The sequence below is a fragment of the Oncorhynchus gorbuscha genome, linkage group LG06, assembly GCF_021184085.1.
Source record: "Oncorhynchus gorbuscha isolate QuinsamMale2020 ecotype Even-year linkage group LG06, OgorEven_v1.0, whole genome shotgun sequence".
Classification (NCBI taxonomy): Eukaryota; Metazoa; Chordata; class Actinopteri; order Salmoniformes; family Salmonidae; genus Oncorhynchus; species Oncorhynchus gorbuscha.
Window position 1 is genome coordinate 8689740 of NC_060178.1, and position 22981 is coordinate 8712720.

Genomic DNA, 22981 nt, shown 5'->3' on the forward strand with positions numbered 1-22981 from the left:
TTATTTAACTAGGCAAGTCCGTTAAGAACAAATTCTTATTTTCAATGACGGGCTAGGAACAATTTGATTTGATTTTCATGAGATACTGTATAATAATAATATATGCCATTTAGCAGACGCTTTTATCCAAAGCGACTTACAGTCATGTGTGCATACATTCTACGTATGGGTGGCCTGTATCTGGGGCGGCAGGTGGCCTAGTCGTTAGAGCATTGGACTAGTAACTGAAAGGTTGCAAGATCAAATCCCTGAGCTGCCAGTCATTCTGCAACCTTTCGGTTACTAGTCCAACTGCCTTGCAGTCGGAGGCCAAGCAGTTGCCATACCAGTCGGTGATGCAACCAATCAGGATGCTCTCGATGGTGCAGCTGTAGAACCTTTTGAGGATCTGAGGACCCAAGCCAAATATTTTTCCTGGGGGGGGAATAGGTGTTGTGCCCTCTCCACAACTGTCTTGGTGTGTTTGGACCATGATAGTTTGTTGGTGATGTGGACACCAAGGAACTTCAAACTCTCGACCCGCTCCACTGCAGCCCCATCGATGTGAATGGATGGATGCTCGGCCCTACTTTTCCTGTAGTCCATGAACAGCTAATTTGTCTTGATCACGTTGAGGGAGAGGTTGTTGTCCTTGTACCACACTGCCAGGTCTCTGACCTCCTTCCTGTCTCATCGTTGTCGGTGATCAGGCCAACCATCGGTGTGTTGTCGGCAAACTTAATGACTGTGTTGGAGTCGTGCTTGGCCATGCAGTCATGGGTGAAAAGGGAGTACAGGAGGGGACTAAGCACGCACCCCTGAGGGGCCCCCGTCTTGAGGATCAGTGTGGCAGATGTGTTGTTACCTACTCTTACCACGTGGGGGCAGCCCGTCAGGATGTCCAGGATCCAGTTGCAGAGGGATGAGTTATGTGGCTTACAGACGTGAGTGCTACGGGTCGGTAGTCATTTAGGCAGGTTACCTTGGTGTTCTTGGGCAAAGGGACGATGGTGGTCTACTTGCAACATGTAGGTATTACAGACTCAGTCGGAGACGGGTTGAAAATGTCAGTGATGACACTTGCCAGTTGGTTTGTATTTATTTGATTATAGGCTAGAATAAACAAGAGTTAAATAGCCTCCTCTAGGATATGGATATCTAGGAGATCAATGTGGTTTTAGGGTTGAAAATATCTGGCCAGCTGCGCCCCATGACCAAATGTAACAAGCCTATAACTAAATAAATGCATACTGCAAGCAGACAAGGCCAAAACTACAACTGTATTCACACTGAAATACCATAGTCCAAACCTGAATTACTGGAGAGAAATTACTATAAAAACACCAATAGAACTAAATACAAATATTATTCAAGTAATAGTTTTAAACACATTTTTATACAGTGAATCAAATCCAATTTATTTTGAACGAATCTTTTAATTAATGCATTTAAAGTACTCAAAAAAAAAAATACACAATACATTTTTTGAATTTCTTTAGTAAAAATGTTCAAAGTGAACAACAATGTTTGCTACTGTATAAAACACAGTGAACATTAAAATCAGACAGTAGTTTTTTAAAACTTTTTAATCATCGTGTGTTCTTTCGGGCCTAGATTTTCATTTCACCTAACAACATTTTTTTTCAACTCAATTTGGACATTTCAGTGCACGTAATACGCTTAGAACCTTCTTTATCATGAAGACCACGAAAAAAAATTATAATTATAATAATAATTTAAAGAAACCATGCCACAGGATAACTGACTTAAACCAAATGAGAATGAAGGAAACATTTAAGTCCATCACACTGACTTTATTATTATTTTATTTTTTTACCATTTTCATGATGGTGGAGAATTAAAGTAAATGATATTTAAAACTAATCCCATTTCAACTAGCATAGATAAGAGAACAACCCAGGGAGGTTGGTAAACACTATTTAAAGCGTACCTACATAAGATGTTATAACACATTCATAATCATTGTGTAAGCATCTAATACATTATGTCTACTATGAAATACTTATGTACTGCTTATGAATGTTTTATGTACGGTTTATGAATGTTTTATGTACTGCTTATGAATGTTTTAAACATGAATTTATGTTAATGAATGTTTTATGTACGGTTTATGAATGTTTTATGTACTGCTTATGAATGTTTTATGTACGGTTTATGAATGTTATATAACTGAATGTTTTATGTACGGTTTATGAATGTTTTATGTACATTGTTTTATGTACTGCTTATGAATGTTTTATGTACGGTTTATGAATGTTTTATGTACTGCTTATGAATGTTTTATGTACTGCTTATGAATGTTTTATGTACTGCTTATGAATGTTTTATGTACTGCTTATGAATGTTTTATGTACTATGAATGTTTTATGTACTGCTTATGAATGTTTTATGTACTGCTTATGAATGTTTTATGTACTGCTTATGAATGTTTTATGTACTGCTTATGAATGTTTTATGTACGGTTTATGAATGTTTTGAAATACTTACGAAGGTTCCCTTCAAAAATCAAGTGTTACTGAGAAGGTTTTGAGGAGGGGATGTTTTGTTTCTGAACAGTCTTTCCTCAACTTCAAAAATGTTGATTTTTATTTTCAAATTAAAACTCTTAAATTCTCCAACTACTGTACAAGTTTACAGGGGGGGAAAAAAAAGTCTGGCTTGGTGTATTGTGAGTGTGCTAGCTGGTCAGATATTTTCTTATTAAAACGGCTTCCTTCATGATCCATTTAGCGACCAGTCTCCCAGTTATTCAGCAATGTGAAATACAGGATTCAATGGAAGACAGACAAGCGTTTAAGTCCCCAACAGAGTCCAATATCCTTCTCACAATACCGAGCTGAACCGAACCAAACCAAGTTATACTACCCTGGCCTGGTTACACATTAAACCATAGCTGCTGGAACCATGCAGGAAATGACCCAGAACAGTATGGTTGGGGTCAGCATGATAGTGTTGGAAAAGAACAGATTTGACCCAGAACAGTATGGTTGGGGTCAGCATGATAGTGTTGAAAAAAACAGATTTGACCCAGAACAGTATGGTTGGGGTCAGCATGATAGTGTTGGAAAAGAACAGATTTGACCCAGAACAGTATGGTTGGGGTCAGCATGTTAGTGTTGAAAAGAACAGATTTGACCCAGAACAGTATGGTTGGGGTCAGCGTGATAGTGTTGGAAAAGAACAGATTTGACCCAGAACAGTATGGTTGGGGTCAGCATGTTAGTGTTGAAAAGAACAGATTTGACCCAGAACAGTATGGTTGGGGTCAGCGTGATAGTGTTGGAAAAGAACAGATTTGACCCAGAACAGTATGGTTGGGGTCAGCATGATAGTGTTGAAAAGAACAGATTTGACCCAGAACAGTATGGTTGGGGTCAGCATGATAGTGTTGGAAAAGAACAGATTTGACCCAGAACAGTATGGTTGGGGTCAGCATGTTAGTGTTGAAAAGAACAGATTTGACCCAGAACAGTATGGTTGGGGTCAGCGTGATAGTGTTGGAAAAGAACAGATTTGACCCAGAACAGTATGGTTGGGGTCAGCATGTTAGTGTTGAAAAGAACAGATTTGACCCAGAACAGTATGGTTGGGGTCAGCGTGATAGTGTTGGAAAAGAACAGATTTGACCCAGAACAGTATGGTTGGGGTCAGCATGTTAGTGTTGAAAAGAACAGATTTGACCCAGAACAGTATGGTTGGGGTCAGCATGTTAGTGTTGAAAAGAACAGATTTGACCCAGAACAGTATGGTTGGGGTCAGCGTGATAGTGTTGGAAAAGAACAGATTTGACCCAGAACAGTATGGTTGGGGTCAGCATGATAGTGTTGAAAAGAACAGATTTGACCCAGAACAGTATGGTTGGGGTCAGCATGATAGTGTTGGAAAAGAACAGATTTGACCCAGAACAGTATGGTTGGGGTCAGCATGTTAGTGTTGAAAAGAACAGATTTGACCCAGAACAGTATGGTTGGGGTCAGCATGATAGTGTTGGAAAAGAACAGATTTGACCCAGAACAGTATGGTTGGGGTCAGCGTGATAGTGTTGGAAAAGAACAGATTTGACCCAGAACAGTATGGTTGGGGTCAGCATGTGTTGGAAAAGAACAGATTTGACCCAGAACAGTATGGTTGGGGTCAAAAGAACAGATTTGACCCAGAACAGTATGGTTGGGGTCAGCATGATAGTGTTGAAAAGAACAGATTTGACCCAGAACAGTATGGTTGGGGTTAGCTTTGAAGTTGCTTACGTGATCTAGGCTATGTTCCAAATGCTGTTCCACATCAACCCAGCCTACCGTCTTTGTAGTTTTAAAAGGGCAGGAGTAAACACCTAGTACTCCTGTCTCGTAGTCTTTATCTCCTCAAAAAAACCCTGACACTTCTATCCAGGGACCCCCACATCTGTTTGACTGGCCAACTCCTATGCAAAAAAATAATAAAATAAATCATAGTCAAATCACTGTTTGGCATGACAATTACCATAGGAGTTGGCCAGACAGCAGTAGTAGGTCTGGGTCCAGGCTATGTGACATCCATTCAAACTAGTGCATGGCTTTTAGAGACCTTCCTACTGGCTTTTCCTACATAGAAGGTAATGATAAAAAGAAAAAGATGTGACTCATTCATAAAATGATATGACTCGTTCGCCCACAAGTACAAAGACATGTATGGCACACCAATGTTAAATGTCAAAAGCCCACAGTCTTCACCTCGGTAAAGGACACAGAGGAGCAACACAACAGGGTCGTCTTCATTAGGGCAAACAGCAGAAAACGGTGTTCAAAACGTTTTGTAACGGGAAAAAAACGAAAATGAACGTTTCTTTTTTTTATAGACAAATCCAGGTAGGCCCTTCCGTGTTGCAGTCCGTTTTCTTCCGTTTGATGCCTAATGAACCCAATCCAGGCCTCCACACACATTGTTGCAGGATGGAAGACCACTCAATCCAGATTCTAGCTCTATACATAGTGTTAGTGTTAGTTTGAAAGTGCCACCATCTTGGAATAACTCCTCCCCCTGCTGTCTGAACTACAGACCCAAACTAGTAAACACCAGCTATCATTGGCAAGTTATCGGTTGTGATCAATTACGTAACAGACAATTTAGTACAGACCTTTTGTCAAATCAACCGTAGTCATATTAAAAAATAATAATAATAATAATGACTCCATGCCCACATTGAAAATGAACAGTTTGATATCAATTGTATTCAATGTTTTTTTTTTTTCATCCATTCTGGAATTGTTTTTGTATTTATTTTCCACACTCACATAAACCTAGCAATTTGATACTATTAATGCACTCCGTACTAAAGTAAGTGTATGTCCGAAATGGCACCCTAAACCCTATATAGTGCACTACTTTTGACCAAGGGTGCATAGGGCTAAATAGTGAATAGGCTGCCATTTTGAATGCGTGCCATAAAATGTCTCTTAAAAAAAATAAAGAAAAACGCATCACTGACCTAATATAACAGGCAGAATCATCAGCTTTCCATTAGTGGTTATTTGTTCTATTCTTCTGCATCAAAACATATCAAGAAAAAGAAGAAGTGTGTAAAAACTAAAAATGAAGTTCCCTTTCCTTTCTTTCCCCTGATTCTTCTATCCCGAATCGTTACATCGTGACGTCATCAGAACAAGTCGTTACATCGTAATGTCATCGTGACGTCAACAGAACAAGTCTTTACATCGTGATGTCATCATGACGGTGTTCGGAACAAGTCATTAATCATGATGTCATCGTGACGCGACCGGAACAAGTCATGAATCATGATGTCATCATGACGCGACCGGAACAAGTCATTAATCATGATGTCATCATGACGCGACCGGAACAAGTCATTAATCATGATGTCATCGTGACGTGATCAGAACAAGTCGTTACCCGATGAAGAGATCTTGGAGATCTTCAAAGTCACAAAAGGTCAAAGGTGAGAAGTAGTGGGAAAATGGCGGTGACCTTTTTGTTCAACCCTTGGAACCTAGAGCATCTTGCAACCGGACGCTAAACACAACGCCATAGAGAATTCCATCCATGTGATTCCATCACTGCAGTAAAAGAAGAACTTGATTGGTGAAATGCTGTCCATTTACTATTCCAGATATCTTCATTTGTGTTACTGTCCTGAGAGTACAGTACTAACCCAAAAACACAGTCAAGAATCATACGTACATTTACAGTAGAAGAAATAGTTTAGTTTTTTCACTTATGTTACAATGAAATCTGTACAATCACATGCAGAAGACAGTCAGTCTCTACATGGAGAAACCAAGAGAAGAGCTTCGTCTCTTTTCCCAGTTTTGTTTGAAACGTTGTGTTTTTAGCAAATCTCCTCCGAGTGTTTTTCACTTCATTTCCTGGCTACTATGGCTGACAAAACATTTCAACCAACCAGGAGCCACGGATCACATGGGTGTTCTCACTCAAAGCGGAGGTACTTTACAAATCGAAAGAAAAAACATGACCGAAGGTAGTAAAGCTACACGTGATGAAACCATTCCATTCCTCCACTCGTTGGCACTCCATTGAAAGAAAGAAAGATTTGGTGGGAAAAAGAGGCAGACCGAAGACCTACTGCATTGGAAATGGCCAATGGTCACTTCCACTCCACAAAAAAAAAAAAATAAAAAAATGGTGGATGGTCACTTCCACTCCACAAAAATAAAAAAATAAAAAAATGGTGGATGGTCACTTCCACTCCACAAAACAAAATGGTGGATGGTCACTTCCACTCCACAAAACAAAATGGTGGATGGTCACTTCCACTCCACAAAACAAAATGGTGGATGGTCACTTCCACTCCACAAAACAAAAAAACAAAATGGTGGATGGTCACTTCCACTCCACAAAACAAAAAAACAAAATGGTGGATGGTCACTTCTACTCCACTCCACAAAAAAACAAAATGGTGGATGGTCACTTCCACTCCACTCCACAAGATAAAAAAATGGTGGATGGTCAAACAAAATGACTGATGGTGGATTCCACTGCACATAGAGAGCCACAGAAAACAAGACTGAAGAGGTCAGCCGTGCTGCAGGCTCTAGTCAGTGGTGGTTGTTGGAGAGGGGGGGGGTCAGTTTATTCTCACTTTCTCAACTCTGTTTTGTTTGTAGATGGAGGGTATGAGGATGGTAAAACAACCAGTTTAAGGCTGTTCTTTGGAAGGACTGAAGCAAGTGTTTTATCCTACTGTTAGGTGTAAACTGGTGGGATTCGAACCCAGGTCCTCCCACGTGGCAACCCAACACCTTAACCATTAGACCAAGAGGAAATCCTAAAAAAAATGTGTAAAAACTAAAGTGTGATTCCCTTTCCCTTGATTCCAATCAAGAAAAAGCGAAGAAAATCCTGTTGATCTAAATGGTTAGGATGTCAGATTCCCACCCTGGAGACCCGGATTAAAATCCCACAAATCGGTTCAAATCCCAGTCCCACCAGTTACATAGATAGGCACGTGGAGGAGCCAAGGCAAGGAGCAGTCGATGGAAGGAGCAGCGGACCTAGCGGTTCCACCCCGAGTGGTCCCACCCCGAGCCCCGGTGTCTCAACAGCTCAGCGTCTCATCTGACCCATCTGGTAGTTTTCTCTAGGCTGGCCCTGGCTGCGGTGATGCCTCTGAGGCTGGGGCTGTGGCTGGGCCTGGCGTGAGGGCTGCTGCCGCTGGCCTCCGGAGACTGGGTGGTGCTGGCCGTGATCTCCACCTCCGTGGTGGGACTGGGACTGGTGCACCTGGGCGTCTCGGGCGTCCCGTGCGTGCTGCTGGGCTCTCCTCCTCTTTAGCGTGCCTGGTGTCGAGGGGGGGAGACGGATTAGTTCACAACCTATCAACAGCTCGTCTGCTCCACTTCCCAAATCGTCTGAAGGTTTGTAACGCACCCCAACAAAACGACCACAGAGTTGAAAACAAGACTAAGTAGACAGTAAGTCCATTGAGAAGACCGGCTCGTATCTCCAGTGGTTTGGGTGGGAGAGCTGGGTGTGAAGACAGACACTCACCTGGTAGTGGTTTGGGTGGGAGAGCTGGGTGTGAAGACAGACACTCACCTGGTAGTGGTTTGGGTGGGAGAGCTGGGTGTGAAGACAGACACTCACCTGGTAGTGGTTTGGGTGGGAGAGCTGGGTGTGAAGACAGACACTCACCTGGTAGTGGTTTGGGTGGGAGAGCTGGGTGTGAAGACAGACACTCTCCTGGTAGTGGTTTGGGTGGGAGAGCTGGGTGTGAAGACAGACACTCACCTGGTAGTGGTTTGGGTGGGAGAGCTGGGTGTGAAGACAGACACTCACCTGGTAGTGGTTTGGGTGGGAGAGCTGGGTGTGAAGACAGACACTCACCTGGTAGTGGTTTGGGTGGGAGAGCTGGGTGTGAAGACAGACACTCACCTGGTAGTGGTTTGGGTGGGAGAGCTGGGTGTGAAGACAGACACTCACCTGGTAGTGGTTTGGGTGGGAGAGCTGGGTGTGAAGACAGACACTCACCTGGTAGTGGTTTGGGTGGAGGCAGTTTGGGATTGCTGGAAGGGGTGTGGACACTACAGATCTTAATGAAGCCAGCCATCAACATGATCAAAGCGATGCCCATCAACAACACTGCCCACCAGTGAGCCTGGAATTAGAAAATGGAAAACACAGATTACATTTAATGGTATATATATAGTGACACCTACTGCAGTGGTTCCCAACGGTAAAAAAAAAAACGTGTCACACCCTGATGGGATAAACATTTCTGCGGCTCAAAAACTTTTCCAAATAATTTATTTTGGTTTTAAATTACCTCCAATCTCATCTTGATCCATACTGCAAAGTACTTATTTTCTGTGACAAACACTGTCACACAGATAGAACCGTGTGACATTTCATGTATTGTCTGAGCCGGTGCTCCCACGTCAACATGGCATGCACATTCCACAGGTCACAAATTATAATTGAGTGTACATAAAATAAAAGGGCCTCCCGGGTGGAGCAGTGGTTAAGGGCGCTGTACTGCAGCGCCAGCTGTGCCACCAGAGACTCTGGGTTCGCGCCCAGGCTCTGTCGTAACCGGCCGCGACCAGGAGGTCCATGGGGCGACGCACAATTGGCCTAGCGTCGTCCGGGTTAGGGAGGGCGTGGCCGGTATCCTTGTCTCATCGCGCACCAGCGACTCCTGTGGTGTTTCCTCCGACACATTGGTGCGGCTGGCTTCCTGATTGGATGTGCGCTGTGTTAGGAAGCAGTGCTGCTTGGTTAATTTATTAATATATATATATATATATATATATATATATATATATATATATATATATATATATATATATATATATATATATATATATATATAAAACAAGTTTAGGATAAGTTTCGTGGATTACGTGCGAGTTCCCCAAGGCACGCCAGTGTGCCACTTTACATCGGTTGAAAACCAAAATGGGCTCAGGGTTGAAGAGTCGGTCAGTAAACTACGTACCACTAGCCACTCTGCAATGTTCTCATAGAGCTCACGGTTGAAGAGTCGGTCAGTAAGCTACGTACCACTATCCACTCCGCAATGTTCTCATAGAGCTCAGGGTTGAAGAGTTGGTCAGTAAGCTACGTACCACTAGCCACTCTGCAATGTTCTCATAGAGCTCACGGTTGAAGAGTCGGTCAGTAAGCTACGTACCACTATCCACTCTGCAATGTTCTCATAGAGCTCACGGTTGAAGAGTCGGTCAGTAAGCTACGTACCACTATCCACTCTGCAATGTTCTCATAGAGCTCACGGTTGAAGAGTCGGTCAGTAAGCTACGTACCACTATCCACTCTGCAATGTTCTCATAGAGCTCAGGGTTGAAGAGTCGGTCAGTAAGCTACGTACCACTATCCACTCTGCAATGTTCTCATAGAGCTCAGGGTTGAAGATGGCCTTCTTCCACTCTGCAATGTTCTCATAGAGCTCAGGGTTGAAGATGGCCTTCTTCAGTCTGGCCAGAGGGCCGTCCGCGTCCACCAGCCGACACCTCATAAACACGTCACAGTAGCCCTTGAAGTCGTTGCAGGGAGACCCCGCAGGCAGCGTGGTGACTTTCTTATTGAAGAACCCGGCCAGCTTCTCTGAACCCGTACTGCTGCAGGTGTTGGGGTTCACTGCAACATGAGAGAATCACAGGAGTCGATAATAACGGCATATTTTATAACGCTATTCATTACAAAAAAAATCTCGAAGAGCTTTAAACATTGTCTTACAATGTAGCGATCATACAAGCTGGCAAGTAAGATTGAACAATTCAAGAAAATGTTCCGCTTTTTCCCCAGAAATCCTTGATTGGAGGATTCCCAAAATCACGAGGGAATCCTCCAACCAGGAATCCTCCAACCGGGATTTCTGAAACACCCAGGAACGTTTGGAAAGTATCTAGAATGTAGCTAAACCTGTAAAGGACATAATACAATTCCAATATAAGTCCTAAAACGACATGAATGTCAGGAGGGGACCGTGAGGACGTGGTGTCGGGAGGGGACCGACCGTGAGGACGTGGTGTCGGGAGGGGACCGACCGTGAGGACGTGGTGTCGGGAGGGGACCGACCGTGAGGACGTGGTGTCGGGAGGGGACCGACCGTGAGGACGTGGTGTCGGGAGGGGACCGACCGTGAGGACGTGGTGTCGGGAGGGGACCGACCGTGAGGACGTGGTGTCGGGAGGGGACCGACCGTGAGGACGTGGTGACGGGAGGGGACCGACCGTGAGGACGTGGTGTCGGGAGGGGACCGACCGTGAGGACGTGGTGTCGGGAGGGGACCGACCGTGAGGACGTGGTGTCGGGAGGGGACCGACCGTGAGGACGTGGTGTCGGGAGGGGACCGACCGTGAGGACGTGGTGTCGGGAGGGGACCGACCGTGAGGACGTGGTGTCGGGAGGGGACCGACCGTGAGGACGTGGTGTCGGGAGGGGACCGACCGTGAGGACGTGGTGTCGGGAGGGGACCGACCGTGAGGACGTGGTGTCGGGAGGGGACCGACCGTGAGGACGTGGTGTCGGGAGGGGACCGACCGTGAGGTGGTGTCGGGAGGGGACCGACCGTGAGGACGTGGTGTCGGGAGGGGACCGACCGTGAGGACGTGGTGTCGGGAGGGGACCGACCGTGAGGACGTGGTGTCGGGAGGGGACCGACCGTGAGGACGTGGTGACGGGAGGGGACCGTGAGGACGTGGTGTCGGGAGGGGACCGACCGTGAGGACGTGGTGACAGGAGGGGACCGTGAGGACGTGGTGTCAGGAGGGGACCGTGAGGACGTGGTGTCAGGAGGGGACCGACCGTGAGGACGTGGTGACAGGAGGGGACCGTGAGGACGTGGTGACAGGAGGGGACCGTGAGGACGTGGTGACAGGGGGGGACCGACCGTGAGGACGTGGTGACAGGAGGGGACCGACCGTGAGGACGTGGTGACAGGAGGGGACCGACCGTGAGCACGTGGTAACAGGAGGGGACCGACCGTGAGCACGTGGTAACAGGAGGGGACCGTGAGGACGTGGTGTCAGGTGGGGACCGCGAGGACGTGGTGACAGGAGGGGACCGACCGCGAGGACGTGGTGACAGGAGGGGACCGACCGCGAGGACTTGGTGACAGGAGGGGACCGACCGCGAGGACTTGGTGACAGGAGGGGACCGTGAGGACGTGGTGTCAGGTGGGGACCGTGAGGACGTGGTAACAGGAGGGGACCGACCGCGAGGACGTGGTGACAGGAGGGGACCGACCGCGAGGACGTGGTAACAGGTGGGGACCGTGAGGATGTGGTGTCAGGTGGGGACCGTGAGGACGTGGTAACAGGAGGGGACCGACCGTGAGGACGTGGTGTCAGGTGGGGACCGTGAGGACGTGGTAACAGGAGGGGACCGACCGTGAGGACGTGGTGTCAGGTGGGGACCGTGAGGACGTGGTAACAGGAGGGACCGACCGTGAGGACGTGGTGTCAGGAGGGGACCGACCGTGAGGACGTGGTGTCAGGAGGGGACCGACCGCGACGACGTGGTGTCAGGAGGGGACCGACCGCGAGGACGTGGTGTCAGGTGGGGACCGTGAGGACGTGGTGACAGGAGGGGACCGAACGTGAGCACGTGGTGACAGGAGGGGACCGACCGTGAGCACGTGGTAACAGGAGGGGACCGACCGTGAGCACGTGGTAACAGGAGGGGACCGACCGTGAGCACGTGGTAACAGGAGGGGACCGTGAGGACGTGGTGTCAGGTGGGGACCGGGAGGACGTGGTGACAGGAGGGGACCGACCGGGAGGACGTGGTGACAGGAGGGGACCGTGAGGACGTGGTGACAGGAGGGGACCGTGAGGACGTGGTGTCGGGTGGGGACCGTGAGGACGTGGTGTCGGGTGGGGACCGTGAGGACGTGGTGTCGGGAGGGGACCGTGAGGACGTGGTAACGGGAGGGGACCGTGAGGACGTGGTGTCGGGAGGGGACCGTGAGGACGTGGTGTCAGGAGGGGACCGACCGGGAGGACGTGGTGACAGGAGGGGACCGTGAGGACGTGGTGACAGGAGGGGACCGTGAGGACGTGGTGTCGGGTGGGGACCGTGAGGACGTGGTGTCGGGAGGGGACCGTGAGGACGTGGTAACGGGAGGGGACCGTGAGGACGTGGTGTCAGGTGGGGACCGTGAGGACGTGGTAACAGGAGGGGACCGACCGTGAGGACGTGGTGTCAGGTGGGGACCGTGAGGACGTGGTAACAGGAGGGGACCGACCGTGAGGACGTGGTGTCAGGAGGGGACCGACCGTGAGGACGTGGTGTCAGGAGGGGACCGACCGTGACGACGTGGTGTCAGGAGGGGACCGACCGTGAGGACGTGGTGTCAGGTGGGGACCGTGAGGACGTGGTGACAGGGAGGGGACCGACCGTGAGGACGTGGTGACAGGAGGGGACCGACCGTGAGCACGTGGTAACAGGAGGGGACCGACCGTGAGCACGTGGTAACAGGAGGGGACCGACCGTGAGCACGTGGTAACAGGAGGGGACCGTGAGGACGTGGTGTCAGGTGGGGACCGGGAGGACGTGGTGACAGGAGGGGACCGACCGGAGGACGTGGTGACAGGAGGGGACCGTGAGGACGTGGTGACAGGAGGGACCGTGAGGACGTGGTGACGGAGGGGACCGTGAGGACGTGGTGTCGGGAGGGGACCGTGAGGACGTGGTGTCGGGAGGGGACCGTGAGGACGTGGTAACGGGAGGGGACCGTGAGGACGTGGTGTCGGGGAGGGGACCGTGAGGACGTGGTGTCAGGAGGGGACCGACCGGGAGGACGTGGTGACAGGAGGGGACCGTGAGGACGTGGTGACAGGAGGGGACCGTGAGGACGTGGTGTCAGGTGGGGACCGTGAGGACGTGGTGACGGGAGGAGGGGACGTGGTAACGACCGTGAGGACGTGGTGTCGGGAGGGGACCGTGAGGACGTGGTGTCGGGAGGGGACCGTGGTAACGTGGAGGGGACCGTGGGACCGTGAGGACGTGGTGTCAGGAGGGGACCGTGAGGACGTGGTAACGGGGAGGGGACCGTGTGAGGACGTGGTGTCAGGGAGGGGACCGTGAGGACGTGGTAACGGGAGGGGACCGTGAGGACGTGGTGTCGGGAGGGGACCGTGAGGACGTGGTGTCGGGAGGGGACAGTGAGGACGTGGTAACGGGAGGGGACCGTGAGGACGTGGTGTCGGGAGGGGACCGACCGTGAGGACGTGGTGTCGGGTGGGGACCGACCGTGAGGACGTGGTGTCGGGTGGGGACCGTGAGGACGTGGTGACAGGAGGGGACCGACCGTGAGGACGTGGTGTCAGGAGGGGACCGACCGTGAGGACGTGGTGTCAGGAGGGGACCGACCGTGAGGACGTGGTGTCAGGAGGGGACCGACCGTGAGGACGTGGTGTCAGGTGGGGACCGACCGTGAGGACGTGGTGACAGGAGGGGACCGACCGTGAGGACGTGGTGACAGGAGGGGACCGACCGTGAGGACGTGGTGACAGGAGGGGACCGACCGTGAGGACGTGGTGACAGGAGGGGACCGACCGTGAGCACGTGGTAACAGGAGGGGACCGTGAGGACGTGGTGTCAGGTGGGGACCGTGAGGACGTGGTGACAGGAGGGGACCGACCGTGAGGACGTGGTGACAGGAGGGGACCGACCGTGAGCACGTGGTAACAGGAGGGGACCGACCGTGAGGACGTGGTGTCAGGTGGGGACCGTGAGGACGTGGTGACAGGAGGGGACCGACCGCGAGGACGTGGTGACAGGAGGGGACCGACCGCGAGGACGTGGTAACAGGAGGGGACCGTGAGGACGTGGTGTCAGGTGGGGACCGTGAGGACGTGGTAACAGGAGGGGACCGACCGTGAGGACGTGGTGTCAGGTGGGGACCGTGAGGACGTGGTGACAGGAGGGGACCGACCGTGAGGACGTGGTGTCAGGTGGGGACCGTGAGGACGTGGTAACAGGAGGGGACCGTGAGGACGTGGTGTCAGGTGGGGACCGTGAGGACGTGGTGACAGGAGGGGACCGACCGCGAGGACGTGGTGACAGGAGGGGACCGACCGCGAGGACGTGGTGACAGGAGGGGACCGACCGTGAGGACGTGGTGACAGGTGGGGACCGTGAGGACGTGGTGTCAGGTGGGGACCGTGAGGACGTGGTAACAGGAGGGGACCGACCGTGAGGACGTGGTGTCAGGTGGGGACCGTGAGGACGTGGTAACAGGAGGGGACCGACCGTGAGGACGTGGTGTCAGGTGGGGACCGTGAGGACGTGGTAACAGGAGGGGACCGTGAGGACGTGGTGTCAGGTGGGGACCGTGAGGACGTGGTGACAGGAGGGGACCGACCGCGAGGACGTGGTGACAGGAGGGGACCGACCGCGAGGACGTGGTGACAGGAGGGGACCGTGAGGACGTGGTGTCAGGTGGGGACCGTGAGGACGTGGTAACAGGAGGGGACCGACCGTGAGGACGTGGTGTCAGGTGGGGACCGCGAGGACGTGGTGACAGGAGGGGACCGACCGCGAGGACGTGGTGACAGGAGGGGACCGACCGCGAGGACGTGGTGACAGGAGGGGACCGACCGCGAGGACGTGGTGACAGGAGGGGACCGACCGCGAGGACGTGGTGACAGGAGGGGACCGTGAGGACGTGGTGTCAGGAGGGGACCGTGAGGACGTGGTAACAGGAGGGGACCGACCGCGAGGACGCTGTGTCAGGAGGGGACCGACCGCGAGGACGCTGTGTCAGGAGGGGACCGACCGCGAGGATGCGGTGTCAGGAGGGGACCGACCGCGAGGACGCGGTGTCAGGAGGGGACCGACCGCGAGGACGCGGTGTCAGGAGGGGACCGACCGCGAGGATGCGGTGTCAGGAGGGGACCGACCGCGAGGATGCGGTGTCAGGAGGGGACCGACCGCGAGGACGCGGTGTCAGGAGGGGACCGACCGCGAGGACGCGGTGTCAGGAGGGGACCGACCTCGAGGACGCGGTGTCAGGAGGGGACCGACCGCGAGGACGCGGTGTCAGGAGGGGACCGACCGCGAGGACGCGGTGACAGGAGGGGACCGACCGTGAGGACGCGGTGTCAGGAGGGGACCGACCGCGAGGACGTGGTAACAGGACTCACTTTTCTCACTACAGCAAACGTGGCACAGCTCGTCAGTCTCGTCCTTGCCCTCCACGCTGGCACAGGTACAGACCTCCAGACCATACTTCTCACAGATGGAGCCAGAACAGCCCTGGAGGAGGAGCCAATAGAAGGGATGAGATACCATGTGACATTTTAGTCATTTATCCAGAGGGACTTACAGTTTAATGCATTTTACCTTAGCTAGGTGGGACAACCACATGTCACATTTATAGTAAGTACATTTTGTCTCTCAATAAAGTAGCTAATGTCGTGGAAATATTGAATCAAATATACCGGAGCTTGTGAATTCAAATAGACTTTAATACAGGGAGTAACAAAGCAGAGCAATTCCATGGAAGAACTGACTCTCCATTCTTAGTACTTGGCTTTTATACAGTTTCACCCTGACATAAACATTGTCAATCCACTGTATGAATCGTATCTTCTTGCTTGGTTTCCATTCCCTTATTGGCTCAGACATTGGGGCATAGATTCTATTGGTGGCGTGACATGCACACTCCTACTGCGGGTCTAATGGTGCCTATAACTGATTAGCTAATGTTCCCGTCCAAAGATCTTCACAAGTTCAGGCCGGTGTTATCTATGTATGATTAAAACCATGTCCAGTAGCCTTCACCAGATCAGATATGGCCCAGACCAGTCACGTCTTGTTGGTCTACCTTGCTTCATCCACACGGATTCTGCTTCCGTTCTGGTTTTTTTTAACACGTCTAATATTTAAACTTATATAGATAGATCCTTCTTTCTACTTCAGTATAGGTACTGAAAATCACCCAATGACTGGAAATTCTCTAACACTAATTAGCAAAGTCAGAGCTAGTAGGAAAATACAGCCCTTTTATTTTCCTGTGAGGAAAATTCCTATGTGGGGACTGATTGGACAAGACACAGATAAACATAGCAAACAACATTCACAGTAAAAATGAGAGGCGTTCCATTCTATTAGAAATAAAAACAGTGCAGGTCAGAGCAGATTCCAGGCTGAGTTGAGGATCCCGGTATACGTTGGCGCAAAGCTAGACGATAGGTTCACACACTACAGGTAGCCAGGTACAGTTGAAGTCGGAAGTTTACATACACCTTAGCCAAATACATTTAAACTCAGTTTCACAATTCCTGACATTTAATCCAAGTTTTAGGGAAGTTCGGATCACCACTTTATTTTAAGAATGTGCAGGATAATAGTACAGTCGTGGCCAAAAGTTGAGAATGACACAAATATTAATATTAAATTAAATATTTCACAAAGTCTGCTGCCTCTCAGTGTCTTTACATATTTTTGTCAGATGTTTTTTTAAAACCTTTATTTTACTAGGCAAGTCAGTTAAGAACAAATTCTTATTTTCAATGTAATTAAACACTACGGGTACCCAGGTATTTATCTACACGCTACAGGTAGCCAGGTATTTAACTACACGCTACAGGTAGCCAGGTATTTATCTACACACTACAGGTAGCCAGGTATTTATCTACACACTACAGGTAGCCAGGTATTTAACTACACGCTACAGGTAGCCAGGTATTTAACTACAAACTACAGGTACCCAGGTATTCAACTACATGCTACAGCTAGCCAGGTATTTATCTACACGCTACAGGTAGCCAGGTATTTAATTACACGCCAGGTATTTACAGGTACCCAGGTATTCAACTACACACTACAGGTAACCAGGTATTTAACTACACGCTACAGGTAGCCAGGTATTTAACTACACGCTACAGGTAGCCAGGTATTTAACTACACGCTACAGGTAGCCAGGTATTTAACTACAAACTACAGGTAGCCAGGTATTTAACTACAAACTACAGGTAGCCAGGTATTTAACTACAAACTACAGGTAGCCAGGTATCCACTCACCCCGTTGAGGCACACTTGAGTTTCTCCGTGGCAGGCGGTGAAGTTGGCCTTGGGTTCAGAGGTGGGGCACTGGGCCGTACCCCCGTTACACATGCCCTGATGAGCACACTCAGACTCCTCACGACACTTCTCATTACGGCCCTTATAGTAGCACTCAGGAGTACAGCACGGGCCCTGGCTGGGACTGGGGGAGGGAAAGACATAAGGCTTCAATTTGTATTATGGAAAATACACCATTTGACAGAAAACAACAAAATGACAGAAATATTCTCTGCACACATCAATTTTAGTAATTTAATTACAATGAGATTTGTAAGAAACGAAGCGTCTTATTTCTTCAGTTTGAGTCCCATATCTTCCTGGACGACAGCTACCCTGTCAGGTTAACTTCCTGGACGACAGCTACCCTGTCAGGTTAACTTCCTGGACGACAGCTACCCTGTCAGGTTAACTTCCTGGACGACAGCTACCCTGTCAGGTTAACTTCCTGGACGACAGCTACCCTGTCAGGTTAACTTCCTGGACGACAGCTACCCTGTCAGGTTAACTTCCTGGACCACAGCTACTCTGTCAGTTGGGCTATCTTACCTGCAGACTTTGTTGGGTTTTAGTTTACACTTCCTGTTGTCAGGCTGGTCGGCGTCATAGCAACACTGGTCTCTGCACTGATCGCTGTATCCACAGTCACACTCCTCCCCTGGCTCCACTAACCCATTACCACAGATGGGCTGGCCTGACTCTGTAGGGGGAGGGGGGCAGAAAGAACACGTACACATTACGAAATGACATTCATAATAACACATATGATCTTTAATGAAGTGTAGAATTTCAAAAACTTTCCCAAAAAATCCAAGGCTTTCCAAAAATCCTGCTTGAAGAAATTTGACTGAATTCTACAAACACAGCAGAGGAAACATACCGACAAACTAGCTTCAAATACCATAGACAGCAGAGGAAACGTACCGACAAATTAGCTTCAAACACCATAGACAGCAGAGGAAACGTACCGACAAATTAGCTTCAAACACCATAGACAGCAGAGGAAACGTACCGACAAAGCAGCTTCCCCTCTTCTTCTCCAGGACCTGGCTGATGTTCCTGACACTACAGACGGAGAACTTGTTGTTGTTGAGTTTGTCTCCTGATGTGGCTCGGGCGTACATGATGTAGTTCCCCTTCTCCTTCTTATCCTGGGTCTTAGACTCCCCTGGGGTGCACTCTGACCCAGAGTCATGCTGCGGTTACAAACAGAACATACATAGGTACACACACTGAGTGAGTGAGTGAGTGAGTGAGTGAGTGAGTGAGTGAGTGAGTGAGTGAGAGAGATAGAGAGAGACAGGGGAGGGGGAGGAGAGTGTGAGTGTGAGTGTGAGTGTGAGTGTGAGTGTGAGTGTGTGTGTGTGTGTGTGTGTGTGTGTGTGTGTGTGTGTGTGTGTGTGTGTGTGTGTGTGTGTGTGTGTGAGTGGGGAGAGGGGAAGGGGAGAGAGAGGAGGGGGGGAGAGAGACCGAGAGAGGAGAGAGAGAGAGGAGAGAGAGAGAGAGAGAGAGAGAGAGAGAGAGAGAGAGAGAGAGAGAGAGAGAGAGAGAGAGAGAGAGAGAGTTTGAGTGAGTGAGTGAGTGAGTGGTGAGTGAGTGAGTGAGTGGTGAGTGAGTGAGTGAGTGAGTGAGTGAGTGAGTGAGTGAGAGCAGGCTAGATTACCATCAGCAGGCTAGATTATCTAACTCACCGGCGAGCCAAAGTTGTGTCCCACCTCGTGGGCAAAGGTGATGTGTGAGACCTTCGGAGGGACGTGGGAGGCGTAGTTCTGAACAGTGATGATGCCGGTATTCAGGGACTTCTTCTTCCCGTCAGAGTACAGCTTACTCTTCTCACAGATCCCTCCAGAACTTCCTGTGGACAGACAGACAGGTATTAGTGAGGGTCAGTCCATCTCTCCAGAACTCCCTGTGGACAGACAGGTATTAGTGGGAGATGGTCCATCTCTCCAGAACTCCCTGTGGAAAGACAGACAGACAGGTATTAGTGGGAGATGGTCCATCTCTCCAGAACTCCCTGTGGAAAGACAGACAGACAGACAGGTATTAGTGAGGGTCAGTCCATCTCTCCAGAACTCCCTGTGGAAAGACAGACAGACAGGTATTAGTGAGGGTCAGTCCATCTCTCCAGAACTCCCTGTGGACACACAGGTATTAGTGAAGGACGGTCCATCCCTTCAAGACCCATAATGCATCACAAATACTTTTGGAGCGCCATGGTCTTCGCAAATGAGCCAGACAGGACCAGTAATTGTGTGTCAGTACCTGCAGGAGCTCCAACCCAGGCCAGACCCAGCACACCATCATCAAAGTCCCTGTCAGTGAAGACGTAGGCCAGACAGTAGTCGTCGTGATTCTGCTCAGAGTTCAGCTCCAGGAACTTCTCCACGCCGATGTTAGCGAAGCGGAAAGGGTTGGACCGGTCCCTCTCATCTGTAGTAGTGTTGATCTGGAGCAGGAAGTGGCCACATGTTAAACATATAACAGGAAGTGGAAACAGGACGTGATGTCACACTAGACAATAGAAAGTACAACAGGAAGTGGTGACTGGATGTGGCATCATGACAGACAAACAGGATGCGGTAACAGGAAGTGACATCACTACAGACAACCAGAAGTACAACAGGAAGTGGGAACCGGTGGTGACTGATTGATTGACTGACTGACTGAACGTTGCCAGGTAAAACAACTGTCTAGGGTCTCACCCGTATCCTCTTGACCATAAAGCTGATGTTCCGGATACCCATGAAGTCTGTTCCCTGGTAGATGGCATCAATAGCCTTGATGTGACTAGAGATCTGGAACAACAACAACAACAAGATGCATCAGAATTCACGTCATTATTCTGGAATGGAATCTTGACACACAGTTCTAAAAACATTGACATGTTTCCCCATCCCCAAAGAACCCGGTATCACACAAACAATACACATGGTGCTATTGAGGAATAATGCGTGCGTGCGTGTATCATCCAGTACCTGTGCGATGACAGCCTCCCTGGTCTTGTAGTACTTGAAGAAGAGGTGGTCTGTCTGGATGAAGAGTTGACAGGTGTTCTTCTCTATCTGAGCCGTCCTCCTCTTCCTCAGCAACACCGGGTCACTGGACGCCTCCTCTGCATGGAGCTTCTGGGAGGAGGAGGAGGAGGAGAGGAAGAGGGGTAGAGCGGGGGGAGGGGGCAGTATTAAAACCTGTATTGTTGTAGACTGTATTGTACCATCAGCTCCCCATGAGGATAAGAACTCCCTAATCTTTTAGTTTCATAGTATTATACATTCACTGATGAGATGTCGAGTCCAATATCTGACGCAAGATGTAGTATCCACTGAGCTAAAAGATACTTACGTGGAGTATCATCACACAGTTACATACACAGAGTATACCAAACACCTTCCTAATATTGAGTTGCACCTCCTCTTTTGTCCTCAGAACAGCCTCAATTCATTGGGGGAATGGACTCTACAAGGTGTTAAAAGCGTTCCGCAGGGATGCTGGCCCATTTTGACTCCAATGCTTCACACAGTTGTGTCAGGTTGGCTGGATGTCCTTTGGGTGGGGGACCATTCTTGATACACAAAGGGGAAACTGTTGAGTGTGAAAAACCCAGCAGCGTTGCAGTTCTTGACACACTCAAACCGATGCGCCTGGTACTTAATACCATATCCTGTTCAAAGGCACATAAATGATTTGTCTTTCCCATTCACCCTCTGAACAGCACACATACACAATCCATGCATCATTCAGCTGGCTCTACATAGAGCGTCCCCTGGGCGGCAGGTGGCCTTGTGGTTAGATCATTGGACTAGTAACCGGAAGGTTACAAGATCAAATCCCTGAGCTGACAAGGTAAAAATCTGTCTTTCTGCCCCTGAACAAGGCAGTTAACCCACTGTTCCTAGGCCGTCATTGAAAATAAGTATTTGTTCTTAACTGACTTGACTAGTTAAATAAAAGGTAAAATAAAATGTCTCAATTGTTTCAAGGCTTAAAAATCCTTCTTTAACCCGTCTCCTCCCGTTCAGCTACACTGATTGAAGTGGATTTAACAGGTGACATCACCTGGTCAGTCTGTCAGAGAAAGAGCAGGTGTTCCTAATGTTTGGTACACTCAATGTATATACAGTAGTGCCATAGAGCCCTGGTCCAAAGTAGTGCCCGATATAAGGAATTATGGGTGCCATTTCAGACACACCCCCCCAGTCTGTTAACTCACCGTGTTTGGCTCCTCCATGGCGGTGGCCTGGTATTTCTTCATCCTCTCAAACACAGAGTGGTCGGCACAGCCCCCCTCTGGACCATACTTGTGGGGGTAATCTAAAGGGAGAGAAACACACACGTTTACATTACCTGAAGTGACATTTGTCACCTTCACGACTTGCCACTTCATCCTCTTCAGCTACTCTTGGATGTCACCAGAGAGCGACTCCATAGTGACCAGAGAGCGACTCCATAGTCACCAGAGAGCTACTCCATAGTCACCAGAGAGCTACTCCATAGTGACCAGAGAGCTACTCCATAGTGACCAGAGAGCGACTCCATAGTCACCAGAGAGCGACTCCATAGTCACCAGAGAGCGACTCCATAGTCACCAGAGAGCGACTCCATAGTGACCAGAGAGCGACTCCATAGTCACCAGAGAGCGACTCCATAGTGACCAGAGAGCGACTCCATAGCCACCAGAGAGCGACTCCATAGCGACCAGAGAGCGACTCCATAGTGACCAGAGAGCGACTCCATAGCGACTCCATAGTGACCAGACCAGAGAGCGACTCCATAGCCACCAGACCAGAGCGACTCCATAGTGACCAGAGAGCGACTCCATAGTGACCAGAGAGCGACTCCATAGTGACCAGAGAGCGACTCCATAGTGACCAGAGAGCGACTCCATAGTGACCAGAGAGCGACTCCATAGTGACTCCATAGTGACCAGAGAGCGACTCCATAGTGACCTCCATAGTGACCAGAGAGCTAGTGACCAGAGAGCGACTCCATAGTGACCAGAGAGCGACTCCATAGTGACCAGAGAGCGACTCCATAGTGACCAGAGAGCGACTCCATAGTGACTCCATAGTGACCAGAGAGCGACTCCATAGTGACCAGAGAGCGACTCCATAGTCACCAGAGAGCGACTCCATAGTCACCAGAAAGCTACTCTCAGTTCACACCCTCTGCTCCAGTACGCTTCACAAGTGTCCTAGCAGTTTTTTTCCCACCTTTATTTAACCAGGTAGACAAGTGGAGAACAAGTTCTCATTTACAATTGCGACCTGGCCAAGATAAAGCAAAGCAGTTTGACACATACAACGACACAGAGTTACACATGGAGTAAAACAAACATACAGTATAAACAAGTCTATATACGATGTGAGCAAATGAGATGAGGGAGGCAAAGGCAAAAAAATGCCATGGTGGCAAAGTAAATACAATATAGCAAGTAAAA

At 49.7% G+C, this 22981-nt stretch overlaps 1 protein-coding gene across 3 annotated transcripts in view; it reads right to left on the bottom strand.

Moving 5' to 3' along the window:
* Window positions 1-4136: 4136 nt before the first annotated feature.
* Window positions 4137-22981, bottom strand: part of LOC124037494 (disintegrin and metalloproteinase domain-containing protein 10-like) — a 32349-nt gene continuing 13504 nt past the window's right edge. The window contains exons 5-17 of one of the 3 annotated variants that reach the window (XM_046352246.1): window positions 21755-21855; window positions 20520-20666; window positions 20247-20339; window positions 19807-19990; window positions 19233-19396; window positions 18554-18737; window positions 18091-18241; window positions 17503-17686; window positions 15621-15732; window positions 9935-10107; window positions 9839-9886; window positions 8482-8608; window positions 4137-7790 (exon numbers count right to left, since the gene is read on the bottom strand). In XM_046352246.1, the coding sequence (XP_046208202.1) occupies window positions 7558-7790; window positions 8482-8608; window positions 9839-9886; window positions 9935-10107; window positions 15621-15732; window positions 17503-17686; window positions 18091-18241; window positions 18554-18737; window positions 19233-19396; window positions 19807-19990; window positions 20247-20339; window positions 20520-20666; window positions 21755-21855 (1901 nt within the window). In that variant the 3' untranslated portion in view covers window positions 4137-7557. Of the gene's footprint in view, window positions 7791-8481; window positions 8609-9838; window positions 10108-15620; window positions 15733-17502; window positions 17687-18090; window positions 18242-18553; window positions 18738-19232; window positions 19397-19806; window positions 19991-20246; window positions 20340-20519; window positions 20670-21754; window positions 21856-22981 lie in introns of all 3 variants that reach the window. The other 2 variants (XM_046352245.1, XM_046352247.1) reach the window with 2 other exon arrangements.